This window comes from Phoenix dactylifera, chromosome 2 (genome assembly GCF_009389715.1).
Source record: "Phoenix dactylifera cultivar Barhee BC4 chromosome 2, palm_55x_up_171113_PBpolish2nd_filt_p, whole genome shotgun sequence".
Lineage (NCBI taxonomy): Eukaryota > Viridiplantae > Streptophyta > Magnoliopsida > Arecales > Arecaceae > Phoenix > Phoenix dactylifera.
Window position 1 is genome coordinate 8,335,526 of NC_052393.1, and position 17,627 is coordinate 8,353,152.

Sequence of the window (17,627 nt, forward strand, 5' to 3'; positions counted from 1 at the left end):
GGCACTGGAAGGGACCGGATCCTCTCAGCTAGGTGTCCTCCGAACAACTGTCGCAGCCTATCATCATCCCATGCTGAGTCTCCTGGGGCAAGAAGATCGGAGACCCGCAATCCCTCCACTGCCTCAACATCGATCATGGTCGGCCAACACCTCAGTGGGACGGTGTCCACCCATGGGTCCGCAGTCAAATCAATACTCCGCCCATCGCCAATCAGCCACCTGGTGTTCGCCGACACCAACGGCAAGTACCTCCCAATCTCACGCCACATGAAGGAGACTCGCCGCCCTCTCCATGCCGCCTCTGAGACCTCACGGTCATATCTGGCCGCCATCACCTGACTCCACAGCCCGTGTGGCTCTAGCAGGAAACGAGCTGCATGCCGAGCAATGAGAACCTCGCACCGCTCCAGTAGGGACTGCACTCCGAGACCGCCCATGCTAGTGGGCCGGCAGACATGCTCCCAAGCCACCAAGTGCACTCCGCGGCCTCCACCGTAAGACCCCCACAGGAAACATCGCAGCAGTCGCTCGACCCTTAGCAGGGTCGTCTTCGGAACCACGGTGTTGGCCATGAGGTATACTGGCATGGACCCCAACACCGATCTGATCAAGGTCAGTCTCCCCATCATGGACAGGGAAGCCGCTCTCCATCCCTCCAACCTGCTCTCCACCCGCTGCACCAGGTGGGAGCACTCTGCCACTCGCAGTCTGCGGCCTGTGATCGGAACACCCAGGTAGGTCAGTGGCTCCTCCTGCTCCGGTATCTGCAGAATCCCTCTGATCTCCTGTCTGACCCTGCTCTCCATGCTCGGGCTGAAGTGGACCGCTGACTTCTGGAAGTTAACTCTCTGACCCGACGCCACGCAGTAGTCCGCCACCACCCGCCGGAGGACTCGTGCATCAGAAACCCGCGCCCTGGCCAAAAGAAGACAATCGTCAGTGAAAAGTAAATAGGACAAAGGACTAGCCCCTGGGGCAGGGACGTAGGCCTCCAACTCCCTGCGGGCACACACCCTCTGCAAATCACGAGACAAAATGTCAGCACACAGGATAAACAAATAAGGAGAAAGAGGACATCCCTGGCGCAGCCCCATGGTGGACTCAAAGAAAGGTGAAGGTGTGCCGTTGACCAAGATAGAAAACTTTGGCCCCCTGACACACCCCATGACCCAGCCAACCCACTGCCTGTGGAAACCGTACGCCTCGAGTGCCTGCTGAAGAAAACTCCATCTGATCTTGTCATAAGCTCTCTCCATATCCAGCTTGATAGCCATCAAGCAACGTCGCTTCGATGCTCGCTGCAGGTCCCACATCATCTCCTGAGCCAGCAAAACATTATGGGAGATGTTTCTGCCAGCTATAAACGCCCCCTGTTCCTGACTGATGATGCCAGGCAATAGGGGCTTCATCCTTCGGACCATTATTCTGGCCACAACCTTATACAAGGTAGTGCACAGACTAATGGGTCTGAAATGGCCTGGCTCCACCGCCTCCTGACGCTTCGGAATGAGCGTGATGAAGGTGGCTTTCCAATCTTCAGGCATCCGCGCCTGAGAGAAAAAGCACTGAATAGCCTCTACCACTGCTACCCGAATGATACCCCAGTACTGTCGGAAGAAGAACGGGGGGAATCCATCCGGTCCCGGGGCCTTGTCTGGAGCCAAAGCCCAGACTGCCTCCGAACCTCCTGTGCCGACACTGGTCGGACCAGGGCTGCATTCTCCGAATCCTCGACTCTCGCGTCCATCCACATGGGATGGTCTCGGTCGCCGGAGACCTCATCCTCCGTCCATCTGTCACGGAAGAAGTCCAGCAGGGCCTGACTAATGGCAGGCTCCCCTTCCACCCGAAGTCCAGACCCATCTCGTGGCGAGTGTATCGTACTCCGCTGTCTCCGGATGATCGTGGTCCGGTGGAAGAAGCTAGTATTACGGTCCCCCTCACGTACCCACTGAACTCGAGATTTCTGTCGCCAGAAGATCTCGTGCTGCTGTAGTAGTGAGTGGTGGGTCGCTAGGAGCCCCCGAAGGTCGCCCATGTCATCCGCCGAGAGTGCACCTTCTAGGTCTTCTTTCCGCTGCAACTCAGAGATCGCAGACTCTACCCCCTCTACTCTCCGGAAGATATCGCCCACAACCTCACGGTTCCACCGCCGAAGACGCCTCTTGGCCAATTCTAGTTTGCGCGACACCCGGTGCATTGCATCTCTACGCACCGGGATGCACCATGCCTCACGAACAATGTCCCAGGACTGTGGGTACGATAGCCAAACCTTCTCAAAGCGGAAGGGGCTGTGGTGACTAGGTCCCGAGGATATACGCTCTCCGTGCTTACTTTGGAAGAAGGGTATACGCTCTCCGTGTCGAATAAAATCGTATAGAAATATTTACGCGGACAGGTGCACCGGGGTTGGCGCTAGGATGAGAAAGTAGGACAGCCGTAGGACGAGCAAGCCTACGTACGGACCGGCGGTAAAAAAGAACAATGTAGAGTTCGCGTGTAGCAAAAATAAATAAATAAATAATCCGTGTGAAATATATTTGCGGACGTAGGGATTAGGGGCCGGGTGCTCGGGAGGCACATTCTGTTAAAAAAAGAGTAGGAAATGGCTTCACCGTAGAGCAGTAGGCGACTGTAAATCTATCTTTCAAACAATTATTGCCTCCCTCTGGTTTGCAATAGGGATAACCACAGCAATATTGTTTTCAGGATACAAGACTGCTCTGTTTCAAATTACAGATTGCAAAAAACTGGAATTCGAACTGAACCAGAGATCAAAGTAACGGCAAATAGATAGAAAATAATGATAATATCTTTCTGTTTGGAATGAGAAGGGTGTCTTTTATGGAGTGTGAAAGGTTGTGAAAACTACCTGGCACCTCTTGGAGTGAAACTGCATTTATGCAGTTATAGTTGTAACTGCCTTTCACCTATTGCGGCATCCAACTGGTATTATATTCATTTCAAGCAAATCTTATTTTAAAATAACAAAAATCCAACACATCCATGGGCTGGAATTTTAGGTCATCCATGAGGCTGGAGAATAGATTTTGGTAAGGTGTGCATGATGCAGATTGGATCTGTTTAAAGTTATTTTTGGAATTGAACCGGCTTAAACCAGTTTTCTAAAATGATAACTAAAATCGAACCAATCTGCTTTAAAAAAAAGAAAACTTGTTCAAGCCGATCAAAAAAATTCGTTTTGGTTTGGCTTAATTTATCGGATTAATGTTCAATGAGGTGGGCTATATGGAATGGGCTAAGTATAATCACAAAAATTTTATTTTATATAGAATTGATGTTCAATGGGCTAGAATAAATGGACCGGATTAAGTCTAAACAACTGATAATTTTCAAACAAATAACTGATATAAACCAAACCAAAAAGATTGATTGGGATTGGATTCGCGGTTTGATTATTTTTTTTTTGCGCATCCCTAGATTTTGGGCCTCAGCCATTATATACAAGTCCACGTGGTAAACCAATTCTAGGCCGCTTGAGAGGTACGATGCCTTACCATCTTAGTCACGAGTTGGCCCAAGATTGGCATCTAAGTGAGCAGCCCATGTTGCTTAGCACCAAGCCCAAAACTGACCATATCTAAAGCTTTTTAACTCTCTCACCTGTTAGGTATGTCATACGCTTTTGATCAGGTTAGGATCTAGAAATCTCAACCCAAAACGGTAGTCATATTATTAAGATTTTTTTGCATAAATACCCTCCTAAATATCGAATTTTGCATAAAAATTCTCTCAAAATTGATATTTACGTGTATATCCTTTAAAATACTTGTTTTACTATTCTATCTTTTTTAATACCTATTTTTGCAATATGTATCCATGCCATCTAACGCCATTACAAAATTAACAAATTCAAATTGAAATAATTAGAATATTCTTAATGGATAGATGTGCAAAAAAGAGATATTTATAAGAAGATTGCGATGGGGGAACCAAAAAATAATTTTAAAATTTTATCTTATTTTTAATTAAAATAAATATGGTTTTTATTAATGGTGTTAGAAAAACAGTTATATTAGCGGCATTTGTGCAAAAATAGTATTTTATGAAGGTACAAAAATAAATATAAATTTTACAAATTTAAATTTTTAGAAGAGTATTCATGCAAAAAAAAACTATTATTAAATACTTATCATAAATTATAACAATACTTATTATAATAATATCATATAATAAAATTTTATTTGATATAATAATAATTATATATGTCATTGTAATAATAATTTTATATTTATAATATATTTATTGAAATATATAATATGCTGAAATTATATAATTTTAAAGTTTAATGGTTGGTGAGTGGTGAAGGAATTTTTTTTTTGGTACAACGGCGGCTCACACACAATGGGTATGGATACAGTTCATAGGATTAAAAAGAATAAGAAAGTACAAAGATGATGGAACGAAGGATAAGTTGTTCCAAATGTAACCTCCAGAGTGCCGAGCTGCGAAGGATGCCGCCTAGTCAGCCGCACTGTTAGCCTCCCTAGAGGCGTGAGTGGCCCGGTGGGATAAACACTCGCCCAAAAGTCGGCGGATATCATGAATCAATCGCAGCCTACTACAATAAATCTTATAACTTGAACAGTGGCCAAACTTGGCTGGAGTTTCAACTACAAGGTTAGCCATAAAATCAAATATATAAACAACATGGGAAGGAATTGGAGAAATTATATCCTCTAATATATATTTAAGAATATTGGTAATTTCTTTGTGGCTAATATTTTCTTCTTATGGGAGGTAGGTGAGGGAGGGGCAGAGAGTGCTTGGATAGAATTTTCTTCTTATCAGGAGAGGGGTGCTTGGCCAAATATTTTCTCCCATTTTTTTCCTTTAGTTGAGATGGCGAGCTAGTACCCATGGCGGAAAGAAATCGGCGTGATGTACCATTGAGCTGGTACATTAGCAATTAGATATAATCTCTCAAGTAATTGGGGCTGCAATTGCTCGTCTCTATTCCTGCACCCTTTGGGTTGCAGTAGTACACCGACACTACTCAATTCTCTTGTCCAACTTGAAATAATTTCTTCTAAACAATGATCTAATTCTGTTCCACAACCATTACTTGCCTTTGCAAGCCTGATTGCAGCTCACTTTTGTACTATAAAAACTTAGATAAAATCACGGGTTTTGCTTTTGATAGGGGAAGGAAAACGTGGAGCGATAGAGTGATGATTGAAGTGGCCAGAAAGCATCAGTGGAAAAAAAGATGAGCAAGTTCCTAACTCTCAGTCCTCGAAAGTTTTCATGGCTTCCAGGGGACCAAGTCCTGGCCCCAAGCCATCATTGGTTCTCGCATAGTTGAAGAGTTGCCCTGGACCATTTCATTTAAGACTATGACGAGGCTAATTCAAAAAAGTGATGTGTCCTTGCTATAGCTCGAATCTGTGCTCTGGTAGGTTTAATTAAGGTTTGAATAACTTCCATATCCCTGGATGAAAGAGAGACTCTGTTTTTTTTTTTTGTTTTTTTACCAAAATCGATAATTAAGATAATTTATATAATTCTAGTACGAAGATATCTAAAAAAGTCAAAATACAATATATCTCGAAGTGCACTAAGCAGCTCACTCTTTTTAACTCAGAAGGTGTCTTTGAAGTAATTGGTCACGCTTATAAAAATATCGTAAACTAGAAATATTTGTGATAATTCATTGCCATCGTTTATTGTCGTCGTAAAAACAACTATCTTTATTTATCTAGAGATACTAAACTAGAAATATTTGTGAGAAAACTAATGAATGCTACAACAATCATTATGTACCATTGGGGTGAGCAAAAACAGGTAGCAACAATCATATTTTCTTGAACCATTATTTACCCCCATTTTCAAAAAATATTCTTTTCAACAGTAATTTTTTTTCCAGCTAGCATGGAGATTTGAATCTAAAAAGAATTATCTCATTTTAATGACAGGGAAAAGGATAAATAACTGTCGCTATAGCAATATAATATTCATCATTTAAATTTCTGTTTTTATTATGCATGTTTATATATGCAAAACGGCTGGCCTCCAAAATAGTTATAACGTTAATCTTTATTTTAAATATTGGTCCTACCAATGAAAGCTGGGTATTATAAATTGGGCCCAGCATCTCTGTGATCAATATTATCTTTTTTGTGCCAAATTTGAAGGGAAGTGCATCCATTTATAGCAGGATGTTAATCCAAGATTAACATTTTTTCTGTCAAGAAATCAACATTTAGGAAATTATGTTTTAGATTCTCCATTAAGAACATTTGGATATGTGGTTTGGGTATGTGTTGCTGTTAACAGTAACGTAGGGGTGACATGGTCCCAATCCGACGCCATGCAAAGGTGGCACTGTGGATGAGATTCGACAGGATAATGCATCTAACCTCCATCCAACTTGGACATAAAAGAATATATCAAGATAGCTGCCAAGCTGCAAGCATGTTACAACGTCACCAAAAAGCCTCCATTTGGAATCTCGAGCAATCCACTTTGCAGGCTTGCGGGACATTAGAGAATATCTCGCTCCTTTGCTTAATCCCACAAAGCTAACAAACGCATGCAAAGCTTTCATTTCATTATCAGAGGTTGATCTCACGACATCAAACACCTACTGCAACAACTTGGCCACCAAAAGCAATTTACACAGCCAGCTCTGTTGATCATCGATGTTAAAAGATGAACTTAAATTTGAAATTAGCTGGTAGTAAAACCAAAGTCAATAACAATCACCAAAACCTAAATCCGTCCCCTACAGTGCTCACTTTACATGAACCTTTGAATCATGAGTTTTTTGTTGGATTCAGTCATGTCTTGTAGCTACAATTGGATAACTGTGCCAGATCCATTTTAATTCTTGCATCATTTCAGCTCTCGTCACCAGTTGCATTGATCCAGCGCATGTTGAATAATAAGATGGCTAAGTGGTTTGTTTGTTTTTTTCATCATGTTTTAATGCATTATAGAAGTCTAAAATATAAAAAATTATATCCTATACCACATGCACCATGCAGTCATACACCACAACAATCACACCATCTTTTTTCTATAGGCCTGTTCATCGTGTGCCTATTTCAGTGATTGGCTCGCATGAAGAAGACGAGCTGATTGGCATAGTTGATGGCCATATTGGTTAAAGTATAATTTGGCCTAGAACTGCAAAAGCTCATTTTGGGTAAGCCAAACATTAGCCGAAGTCTATTTCAACTATCAGTGGACCATAAATTGGGTGCTTATGTGGTATGTCTCCATGATCTCTCCCATCTGCAGCTTGGAGGTTGGAGCCCTCTCAAATTTACCAGTGGGTGAAGTCACGGTCAAAGAACCCAGACTACGATGACCACGGTATGCTTCAAGAGAGTGACAGATACGGCCATTCACATGACAAAAGAAAAAGAAATTGGACCCTAGCAGCGTTCAAATGGTGGAGGATTGGAAACGAGCCCCACCACGAAGACCACCCCACAGGCTTTATCGAAGAAAGTGGGAAGGAATCATGGAGGAGGCCCGGACATCAAAGTGCTTCAAAAGGTATGCCGAGCCCTTCTGAAAAACAGAGGACTGAGGTTTGAATGGGAGGATCCCTAGGCTAACAAAATTAGGTAAGACATAAGAATCAAGATCTAACCTAATAATTCAATCGCAACATAGCTCGATCCAACCTTGGTAGTCGAGCTCACTTTCCCATCTCGTCAGACTTATTTTTATTACCGTTACTATCATCATCGTCGCCGTTGTGGCCGTCATCATCATCTTATGAATGGGGCCACCTATGATCTACATCTCCCCTGTAGCCACACCCTGTTGTACTTTATTTAAATGAGGTTCATGTACAAGTCGCAAATCCCAATTTACCTAACATATCATGCGCTTGGTGGTAAATGAGAGATGGATATGACTCGATTTGACTTCTTTGATTATGGGGAAGCTGATCCAATAGTCCATTACAGGGTTCAATGCCAAAACCGCAATCTAGACCAACGGGGTAAATGATTAATTTATCAATCAGAGATATTGCTATATGGTGAAAAATTATAATAAGGATCCAACTTTTACAGATCATTTCACGAAACAAATATATAATTTACTGTATAGCATTGACTCCCAAAATATATTACCATTATTTATAAAAAAATATGGAATATATTTAGTTAGAAAAAATTGAGCCCTTGAATGAAAATAGAAATGAATAACTCTCATTCCAACCATTTAGTCGGAAGGAGCCTTATTCCAATTTTGATTACCAAAAGAAAAATAGAAATATCCTAATCTCTCAAAATGCAATTCTGACTCTTTTTAAATATTTAAATTTTTTTTTCGATTTTGATTTCAATTCTAATTATGAATCAAATATACGTTCATTTTGGTTTTTATTCACATGCTAGCCTAGTAAACTTAAATAAGAGAAAAGCATGCATGACGCTTGTGAATGTAATTCAAATGACGGTTGCAGTGATGCACACATCACCTTCCACGAGCCCTCTCATGCCACCACCGCCCACTAGAAAATGCTTTAACTCTGTCATAATTCCACCATATATCTTAACGATGTTCATAGAAATCTCTATGCGGACTCCCTCAGAACAAAGAGAGCGCAAGGATAATACGTTACCGTTTCACTGGAAATATGGGAGAGCCGAGGAGAGCGTCGAAGAAGGACAAGCTGTCCTCTTCCGCAGACGCCACCAACGATTCCCATTCTCAAAAAAAATCGTATATCGAATCCCCTAATCACCATCCAACGTGTCCATCTCCGGCACGATATCAACCGATCCAACGGCCATGATCGCTTGTTCGGGCTTCAGGTGGCGCCAGACATCGAGTCAAAGCGAGGCCTTGACGCCTGATGGAGATCCAACGGCAGATGAGCACGTGTCAAGGTCCGTACCGGTTGCAATGAAAGAGCACAGCGCGATGCTCATGGGAGGTGGCCAAGGATCGCCGGGTGTAGCGTAAAAGGGGAGCACCCCCGGGCCCACACGCTGCCCAAAGCTTCTCGCCTTCAGAGCTCTTAGTCCTAACCACTTGATTAATTAAAGGTTAATTACAGTTAGACACGTCAAATCGGCCGCAATTAAAAATAAAAAATGGGCGATCCCAAAAGTAAAAGCGGAAAAAGATAAGAATAAAATAAAAAATAAAATAAGAAAAAGTGGGGAAGAGAATTTGCGCTGCTGCTCTCCCAATCTCACGCTCCTTCTGCCGCTCTCTCTTCTTTCCCTTTTACTTCTTTCTGGAGGGAAGAAAGAGGAGAGAGAGAGCGAGAGGAGGAAGTGGGAGTTTGGAGGAGTCGAAAGCCCTAGCTCGAGCTCCGAAAACCCTAGTCTTGAGCTCCCGTTTGATCTCTCCCATCTTGCATTTGGAGGTGAGAGCGTCAATTTCGGCCGTTGTTTTCTCAAAAATCGCCATTTTTTTTGTTTCTTTGGCAACAGATCTTGGAGTTCTCTAGTTTTTTGTTTTTTTTTTTTGTGGAAGATTTCCTCTTCGGAGGGGGTTTTCTTGCTCTTTATGGCGTGGATTCGAAGGATCGGAATTGTGTTCAAACTCGGGATGAGGATTTCGGGAATATCAGATTTCTTGATTTACTAATTTTGCTTTCTTAATTTTCTGTTTTTTATTTTCCCACTGGTTCTTTGATAGGAATCCTGAGGAGTTGGTTTGAGGTTTTGATTTTTTTTTCGAAGTTTAGAGGAAAAAGAAATTTTCCGTTTCTCTTATTTCAGATTTTCCTGTTTTAACCGTTAGAGAATGTGTGTTTGCGTTGTTTGGTAAGGATTATGGTGAAGATCCGTGGATTTGTTTTCTTTTCAATCATGCTGCCTGTACTATTAGAAATGGGGTTTGGATACTTGGAGGTCCGACAATTTGGTCTAAGGAGTGCTTTTCTCGTGGTTTCTTTAGGTCGCTGGAAAGAAGAGAAAAGGGCCGTTGAAGTACAAAAGGAGATGAATGAAACGCTAAAACTGGCGGAATTTATCAGCTATTTTAATTCATGAGTCTGATGGTTCATCTCGACACGCCTGCCGTCCGGTCTACGGTGTAGATATGCCACAATTTTGGTTGATTTAGCAAACTGAGGATTGGATTATTGAATTGAAAGCCTGGTGATGCTAAAGATTTGTCAGAGATGGAAAGGGTTTCCGAGTCCAAGATGTTGCCCGGGCAGCTCCCTGGTGTTGATCAGGCATTGGGTACGCATGGTCGCAGTTTGAGAGTTGAAGAAGGTCCAACTACTGCTCGAAAATCCGAAACTTTAGATCCACCCATACCCATTAGAGCATGGAAAGGAAAGGTTCCTTTCCCAGAAGAGAAGGAATTGGCACCTGAGGCTGAGAGCTTCAGGAGTGCCGACTCTTGTGAAGGAGGGCGGGGTTCTTTCTCAGGGGCAAGTCATCCCCCGGAGCCAATTGATACAGACCTCATGAGGACGGTATATGTGGCAATGGAGCAAGATAAGTCTGAAACAGGGTGCTTGGTGAAAGGCTTATCTGTCAAAGGTCCTTTTATAGAAGATCTTTCGATTCGGGTTCCGGGGGTGAAACCAAATGCTGCCGCTGCCTCACCGGTTGAAAGTTTGGTTGAAGAGGCCACCGAATCAGGTGCAGCATCTTCTCCATTTTCTATTCCGCGTGCATCGCAGTCCACGGAAAATGCGATCTTGCCTCCAGACTCTGACGAGAAGGAGTGTGTGTGGGATGCTTCCCTCCCTCCCAGCGGCAACGTCAGTCCACACAGTAGCATTGACAGCACAGGTGTGGCGACTGCTATGAGTGCTGTGAACAGCTGCACAAGCACTTATAGAAGTGAAGGGATTACCAGCGATGGAATGCTTAGCGTGGAAAGGAACTGTGAGAGTGCCAAAGGAAGCGTTAGAGGAGACTCGCTCGAGAGTGCGAAGACTAGTATGAGCAGAGCGAGTGATAGCAGTGGTCTCAGTGATGATAGCAACTGGAGTAATGTTACAGCGAGTGCTAATAAGCCTCACAAGGGTAATGACCCAAGATGGAAGGCTATTCTTGCTGTTCGGGCTCGGGATGGTTTATTGGGGATGAGCCATTTTAGATTGCTTAAACGGCTTGGATGTGGTGACATTGGCAGTGTTTATCTGTCTGAGTTGAGCGGGACCAGATGCTACTTTGCAATGAAAGTAATGGACAAGGCGTCCTTGGCGAGCAGGAAGAAGTTGACAAGGGCTCAGACTGAAAGGGAAATCCTCCAGCTTCTAGATCACCCGTTCCTGCCAACTTTGTATACGCATTTTGAGACTGATAGGTTCTCATGCTTGGTCATGGAGTTCTGTCCAGGTGGTGATCTGCACACATTGAGGCAGCGGCAGCCAGGAAAGCACTTCTCTGAGTATGCAGCAAGGTAGAGCTTAGCAGAACATTTTGCTTTCACTGTGCTAGCTTATGAGTTACCCATCTACTTATTGTGTTGGTAATTTTTTTATTTGCTCTAGCCTTGCTATAATCTTTACTTTCTGAGCTATCACTTTCACCTTTTTTTTTCTTGGTATAAGACAACAGTGACCATTCGAAACTACACTGTTTTCCTTGGTGCTATTTTTTTGGTGAGGCAAAAATCCTTGATGCCTTTTTAATGAAGCCTTCTCATATAAAATGGTTTCGTGAGTTACTGTTGTCTTCTTTCTGAACTTTTAAGAATGCTTATTGTCTATATGCCCCTTTGATTGGTTTACTCATTGGTATACTGATACATTAAATAAAATACAAGTAATTTCATGCAATTCTGAAAATATGTGGATGTATTTTCATTCTAAGTTCCAAACTTATAATGTGAAGTGTAGCAGAACATCCAGAAATCACATTTAGCTTTTCTAATGCGATTGATCAAAAGGAGAGAACTGTTCAGATAACTGCTTCACATATATGTGATGCATATTAATTTATATATTAGAGTAGGTTGTTCACAGAATTAATTTACCACCTCTTTTTGACAATGTTAGATTTTGAGCAGGTAAACTGCCTTGTGGTTTTTATTTGATGGATATGTATTGATTTTCAGGGCCTTATTTGGTCTTGTTCTGTGGCAATATATTTGGAGATCTGACCATGAATACATTTTTACCCAGTACAATTGTCCCCAATAGGTACTTTAACAAATAATCCTGTTTAAAGAAGTTGAAGATGTGCTCACCATCTAGGTCTGAGTACAACAAACAAAAGGTAGGGATAGCTTTCCAAATTTTAACTAATCTTGCAGTCACTATCATAAAGAGCAGCATGGGAAGGATTGACGGCAGCAATCTTAAAACTTGGAGGTACAAGAATTTGGCTTGAAGGTGACTCCTTCACAGTTATTAGTTGGATAAAAGGCAAGAAACGTGGCACTGGATTGTCTCCAAAACATCCCCTTCTTATGGATATATTCAATTTCAGCAATAACTTTCCTTCTTCAAAGTGAGCCATACTTATAGAGAGGCCAACCAGCCTGCAGATAAGCTTGCTGGAGTGGGATCTAATGAAGATTACTACTCCCTTATGTCACTTCCTGTAGATATTCACACCCTAGCTTTTGCTGATATATATGGTGTTTTATTTTTAAGAATTTAGACTTGTGTGTTTCCCCACCCTTTATCACCAAAAAAATAAAAATAGGGTCAGTCCCATATATCTTTCAGTCTGTGAGGCCTGCAGTACACTTCAGTAACCAAAGTTGGACCATGCGGCAACTAATTGAATCATGGGGTCTACTGTTTTAATAATGCCATTTTAGATTGTAGGTTTGTATTCCTAGTTATTTAATCTTCCTGTGAATTAAACTTCAAAACTAGAAACGCATACCCTTTGTCTAATTGCAATTGGCAATTTTGGTAACAATTCTGTATGACAATTTTCATGAGGATACTTCGGAATGGTCCATGTATTGGGTTCCCTAGCCAATTAACTACATAAAATGGTGGACCTTGTGGTCTCATGCACCCAGATTTATGAAAAATCCTAGAGTGCTTTTATGTACACAATATATGGAGTTGAGATCTTTAATAATTCCAAGTTAATACTGATGCTATCTATACCAGTTTTTAACAATAACTGCAGACCTTTGGCGTCTGAATAAAGTCATTTTTTGAGTACTAAAGCTCCAAATGGAAATTTGAGACTCAAACAGAAATTTATTTCCATTCTAGTTTCTGAGGGCTTTCTCTTTTGTCCAAACACATGGCCTGACTCTTAGTTGCAGAAACTGCCTTTAATGTTGCACCTGCTTTAAAAACCAATTGAGCTCTCACTCTAGCTCCTAAATATTTTCATATGCAAGAATAACTCCTACAAATGGTTTGAATAGATTATTTTTTCTCCATTTATTTTTGACCCATTAAGCTTAATATTTTTACTAGAAATTAGTCACTAAATTATCTTCCTATATGATTTGTCAGGGTCATAACATATCATCTATATGTTTTGTTAGTGCTCCCACTTGTATCATTTTCAGGGATTTCTGTAAATTCATCTGTGTAACTCACTTGCATGTTACCTTTATGCTTTGTAGGTGCTCCTGCTTGTACCATTTTTAAGAATTGGGGCTTCCATAATTCATCCCCAAATTCACTCTTCTTCCTGCTGTCACTCCTTGCAACTCAAGTTTAATTGACACCTTCTGCTTTGCATGAGCTAGACCATTTTTTTTAATCTAATCATCAAAACATCGACATCCACTTTTGTTATTATCCATTCTTTGGAGACCAAACATAGCTGAGATATCCTCATCTTTGCCCTTTACCAGCAAACGATTGCCTCTTGATTCTTTATCGATCTCACTGAAGTAAGGAGCAGTCAAATTTAACTAAACCTGTGGTTGCTTTTTCCTGTGAACTAGCTCTTACTGCTTTTGAGTTGTTTGTCAGTAGCATTTACGGAGAATTACATATTGTAACACTAACCTTCAATAGATGAAAAGATTAAATAACTACTTTACCTTTTCTTTTCAAGTATATGTTTTTGCATTCCTTAGAAGCATAATGCAGATAGCACTAAAATGTTGGGTGTTGAATACATTTTGAAAGAATCCTTGGTGTAGATTAAACAGTTTACAATGTTTTAGCATCCTCCAAGCACAATGCTTGAAGGAAATCCTTCATACTTTAGTGATTCATTTAGATCCGTAATGGAGACTATTTTATATGTATATTGTTGTTGAGGTGTGCATATCTATTCCCAAATAAAAGAGAATGAGATGGTAAGCCATGCAGGATGTTCTGAGGCTTTCTATTTCCATCACCTTCATCCTTGCTCAAGTTTTTTCTTCTCTCCCCATTAATTTATAGTTAAGTTCAACAGGACAAAATTCCCAATGCATATCCAACCCTTTTCATCCGTGTGTCCATTCATGTACCTACGAGAAGATGTTATGTTTCACATATTGCTTGGATCAAGAAAATTAAAACTTGAATCTCCTTTTAACAAGTAGAGTGTTATCTGCTACACCGCTATCTAGAACTAGGCCTCTCTTTCTTTTGAAACACTACTTAGATAAAGCATCACAGCCAGAGTGACGCTCGTGTCTGGAATAACATTCATTGTGCGCGCATGCAGAACTAATTTCATATCCATATTTCCTGTATGCACAACCTGAATCAGCTCAGTTTTCAAATGTTACAAATCTGCTGTATTGTTAGTTGTGTTTCATGAATTCATCAACTTCTCTATCTGAAATACTGTGTAACATAAGATTCCTTTTCTTATCTGATCAGATTTTATGCTGCGGAAGTACTGCTGGCTTTAGAGTATCTGCACATGCTGGGAGTAGTCTACAGAGACTTGAAGCCGGAAAATGTTCTCGTCCGTGATGATGGTCACATAATGCTTTCAGATTTTGATCTCTCTCTTAGGTGTGCGGTCTCACCAACCCTCATAAAAACCTCATCACTTGACTCTGATCCTTCCAAACGGGCTGGTGGGGCATTCTGTGTCCAACCTGCCTGCATTGAGCCTTCATCAGTCTGCATTCAGCCTGCATGCTTTATGCCCAAGCTCTTTCCTCAGAAAAGCAAGAAGAAGGCAAGGAAGCCAAGGGCTGAGCCAGGGCAGCAGGTCACCACCCTGCCTGAGCTCGTGGCAGAGCCCACAACTGCTCGATCCATGTCCTTCGTTGGGACCCATGAGTACCTAGCCCCTGAAATCATCAAAGGTGAAGGCCATGGAAGTGCAGTTGACTGGTGGACCTTTGGTATCTTCCTGCATGAGCTCTTGTACGGCAAGACACCCTTCAAGGGCTCAGGCAACAGGGCAACATTGTTTAATGTAGTTGGTCAGCAACTTAGATTCCCTGAATCTCCATCAACCAGTTATGCGAGTAGAGATTTGATCAGAGGTCTTTTAGTTAAAGAGCCCCAGCATCGGCTGGGAGTGAAGAGGGGAGCCACTGAAATAAAACAGCATCCCTTCTTTGAGGGTGTGAACTGGGCACTCATACGATGCAGCACACCACCAGAGGTGCCAAGGCCGGTCGAGACGGAGCTGCCACTGAAGTTTGGTGTGGTAGAAGGAGTAGGGAGTAGCAGCAAGAGAATGGTAGGGGCAGACATGAAGTCTGGAGGAAAGTATCTGGACTTTGAGTTCTTTTAGAAGTTTCTGATTATAGGCTATTACTTCCTGCTGTATTGAGTCATTGTCTTCTAATCTATTCCATGGGTGTTCCTTTGCTCCATAATGCTATATCTAATGGGTCCCAACCTGTTCTGATTTCTTATTTGCCTATATATGAGAAGCTTGCCTCTCCACTCTTTTCACATTGCTTTTTTAAAATGCTTTGATGGGAAACCCCAAAAACAATTATTCGAATCAAACTCTTGTTTCGAAGAGAAACATCATGTGCTTGCAGTTCCCACTTGTTAAAATGCGAAATTTCTTTCTAAACAAGAAGGTGAGAGTTTTGCAAATCATTTTAGATTTGTAGGGAGCATAGGTTTTTCTTGAAATTGCTCCCATCCGTTTCTTTGAAGGAGAATTGGCCTCTTCCAGAGCCCATTAGTCAACAAATCTCTTCGTTTTGGAAGTATAGATAATTTCCTGCAGGTCAATCCACATCCACCTCACTTAGGCCAGAGCTGGGCTCCAGGCAGGTCGAGTCAAAGCTTGTGAAATTGGTCCAGCTAAATCAACTTTGTTAATCTCTGATCGACGTGAGGCCGACATAACTTGGAATTGAATCTCCATTCTCGTCCGAGGGATGGGAGGTAATACCATTGGTAAGAAATGGCACCATCCAAGCAAGTGCTCGATAGTCTCTTTACTCATTTCACTATCAGAATGCAGGCTATTTTGGTGTCTGACTGGGGGCCACAGAGATCAAGTTCAATTTGCATAATTTATGATTATGCTGTTATATATATTTTTTTAAGATTAGCCTTTGTTTCATATTTGCATATTAATCCCTCTCTTTTTTATATTTGTATTTTAAACTGTAGTATCTTGTAATTTATTATTTATATATTCCTCATGAATTAGATTTTGACTCTCTCGAATTTAAGTGATTTGCACATAGATCCTCTCGACTGCAAAAATTTGTAATCTGATGCCTTAGTTTAAACATTGTTTATCGTAGTGTTTATTTTTTTTTTTCGCTGTAACGGATGATTCATACAGTTTTAGATTGGATGCATCCATTAAAATCAGAAAACAACAAATCTCGGAGTGCTCTAGATAGCTCTGCTGCCTCAGCCCATAAGGTGCTCCCGAAGTGACTAGCTACATACTACGCTATCCAATCCGCAGCTCCGTTCGCCTTTCTGAAGACGTGCTTAACTTGGAAGACCATACCACCACTCAACATAGCCCGTATGTCTCAAAGCAGGGGTGCCCCTTAACGTAGTGTTTCAAAAGTTCAAAAATTCTCCTGATATTAACAGATACGCTATTTAATAACTAGACCAGATACGATACGCTGCGAAACCTCCTCGCTGGGGATGAAGAGAGACAGGGAGAGGCTGGCCTGGGTGGAGATCAGAATGAAGCAGCGGCATTTTGGAAGTGAAATTCTTCTGCCTTTAAATGCTGCTCTCATATTTATGTACACCCCCGCCAAAAAAAACGATGCTCTCATATTTGTGGATCTATACGTTTTGGGCTTCCAAGTTGGCCTTTATGAGAAAGTTGAACTTGACTGGATAGTAAACCACAGCAACGTACGTAAATTTGGCTGGTTTTGGCGTAAGTCTAGGCACAGGCTTAATTAAAACTACTAATATGGAATAAGCCCTTCTCTCTCTGCTCTACCAACAGTATAAATACTGCCTATCACCAACTCGAACACCTAGAAACTTTTCTCTGTCAATTGATGACAAGAGAGGGGTTCGGGTTGTATTTGATGCGAAATAATGATTCACCTTCTTTCTTGACGTCATATGCTGAATCAATAGCCACTCATTTCTGATGCAGAACAGGAGATCATCGCTGATCGTTCGAATGAGATGAAGGATCAAAAGACTCCGGAAGCGTATGACAGTCCAAGAGAATCTGGAAGAGGATGAAGCTGAATAATTTTATTTCTGTTAGCTGAATATTTGCTGAATATTTTCTGTTTCTGTTTTAGAGTTCCTATTTAGTTTCTGTTTCTTAGTTTGTTCCAGCTTCCTATTTCAGAGTTCTACTTTAGCTAGGACTCTAATTCAGCAG

General features: G+C 41.6%; 1 protein-coding gene across 1 annotated transcript; it reads left to right on the forward strand.

The window, feature by feature from the left end:
- The first annotated feature begins 9,148 nt into the window (after positions 1–9,148).
- LOC103713591 (serine/threonine-protein kinase D6PK-like) lies at positions 9,149–15,742 on the forward strand. Its single transcript, XM_008800573.4, has 3 exons — positions 9,149–9,358; positions 9,895–11,361; positions 14,705–15,742. Exons 2-3 carry the CDS (start codon positions 10,121–10,123, stop codon positions 15,576–15,578), a joined length of 2,115 nt encoding a protein of 704 aa, XP_008798795.2. The 5' UTR covers positions 9,149–9,358; positions 9,895–10,120; the 3' UTR covers positions 15,579–15,742.
- The last annotated feature ends 1,885 nt before the right edge of the window (positions 15,743–17,627 follow it).

Coding starts and splice junctions, on each gene's coding strand:
- LOC103713591 (XM_008800573.4), top strand. CDS start 10,121: ATGGAAAGGGTTTCCGAGTCCAAGATGTTGCCCGGGCAGCTCCCTGGT. Junction 11,362..14,704: donor TTCTCTGAGTATGCAGCAAG/GTAGAGCTTAGC, acceptor TTATCTGATCAG/ATTTTATGCTGCGGAAGTAC.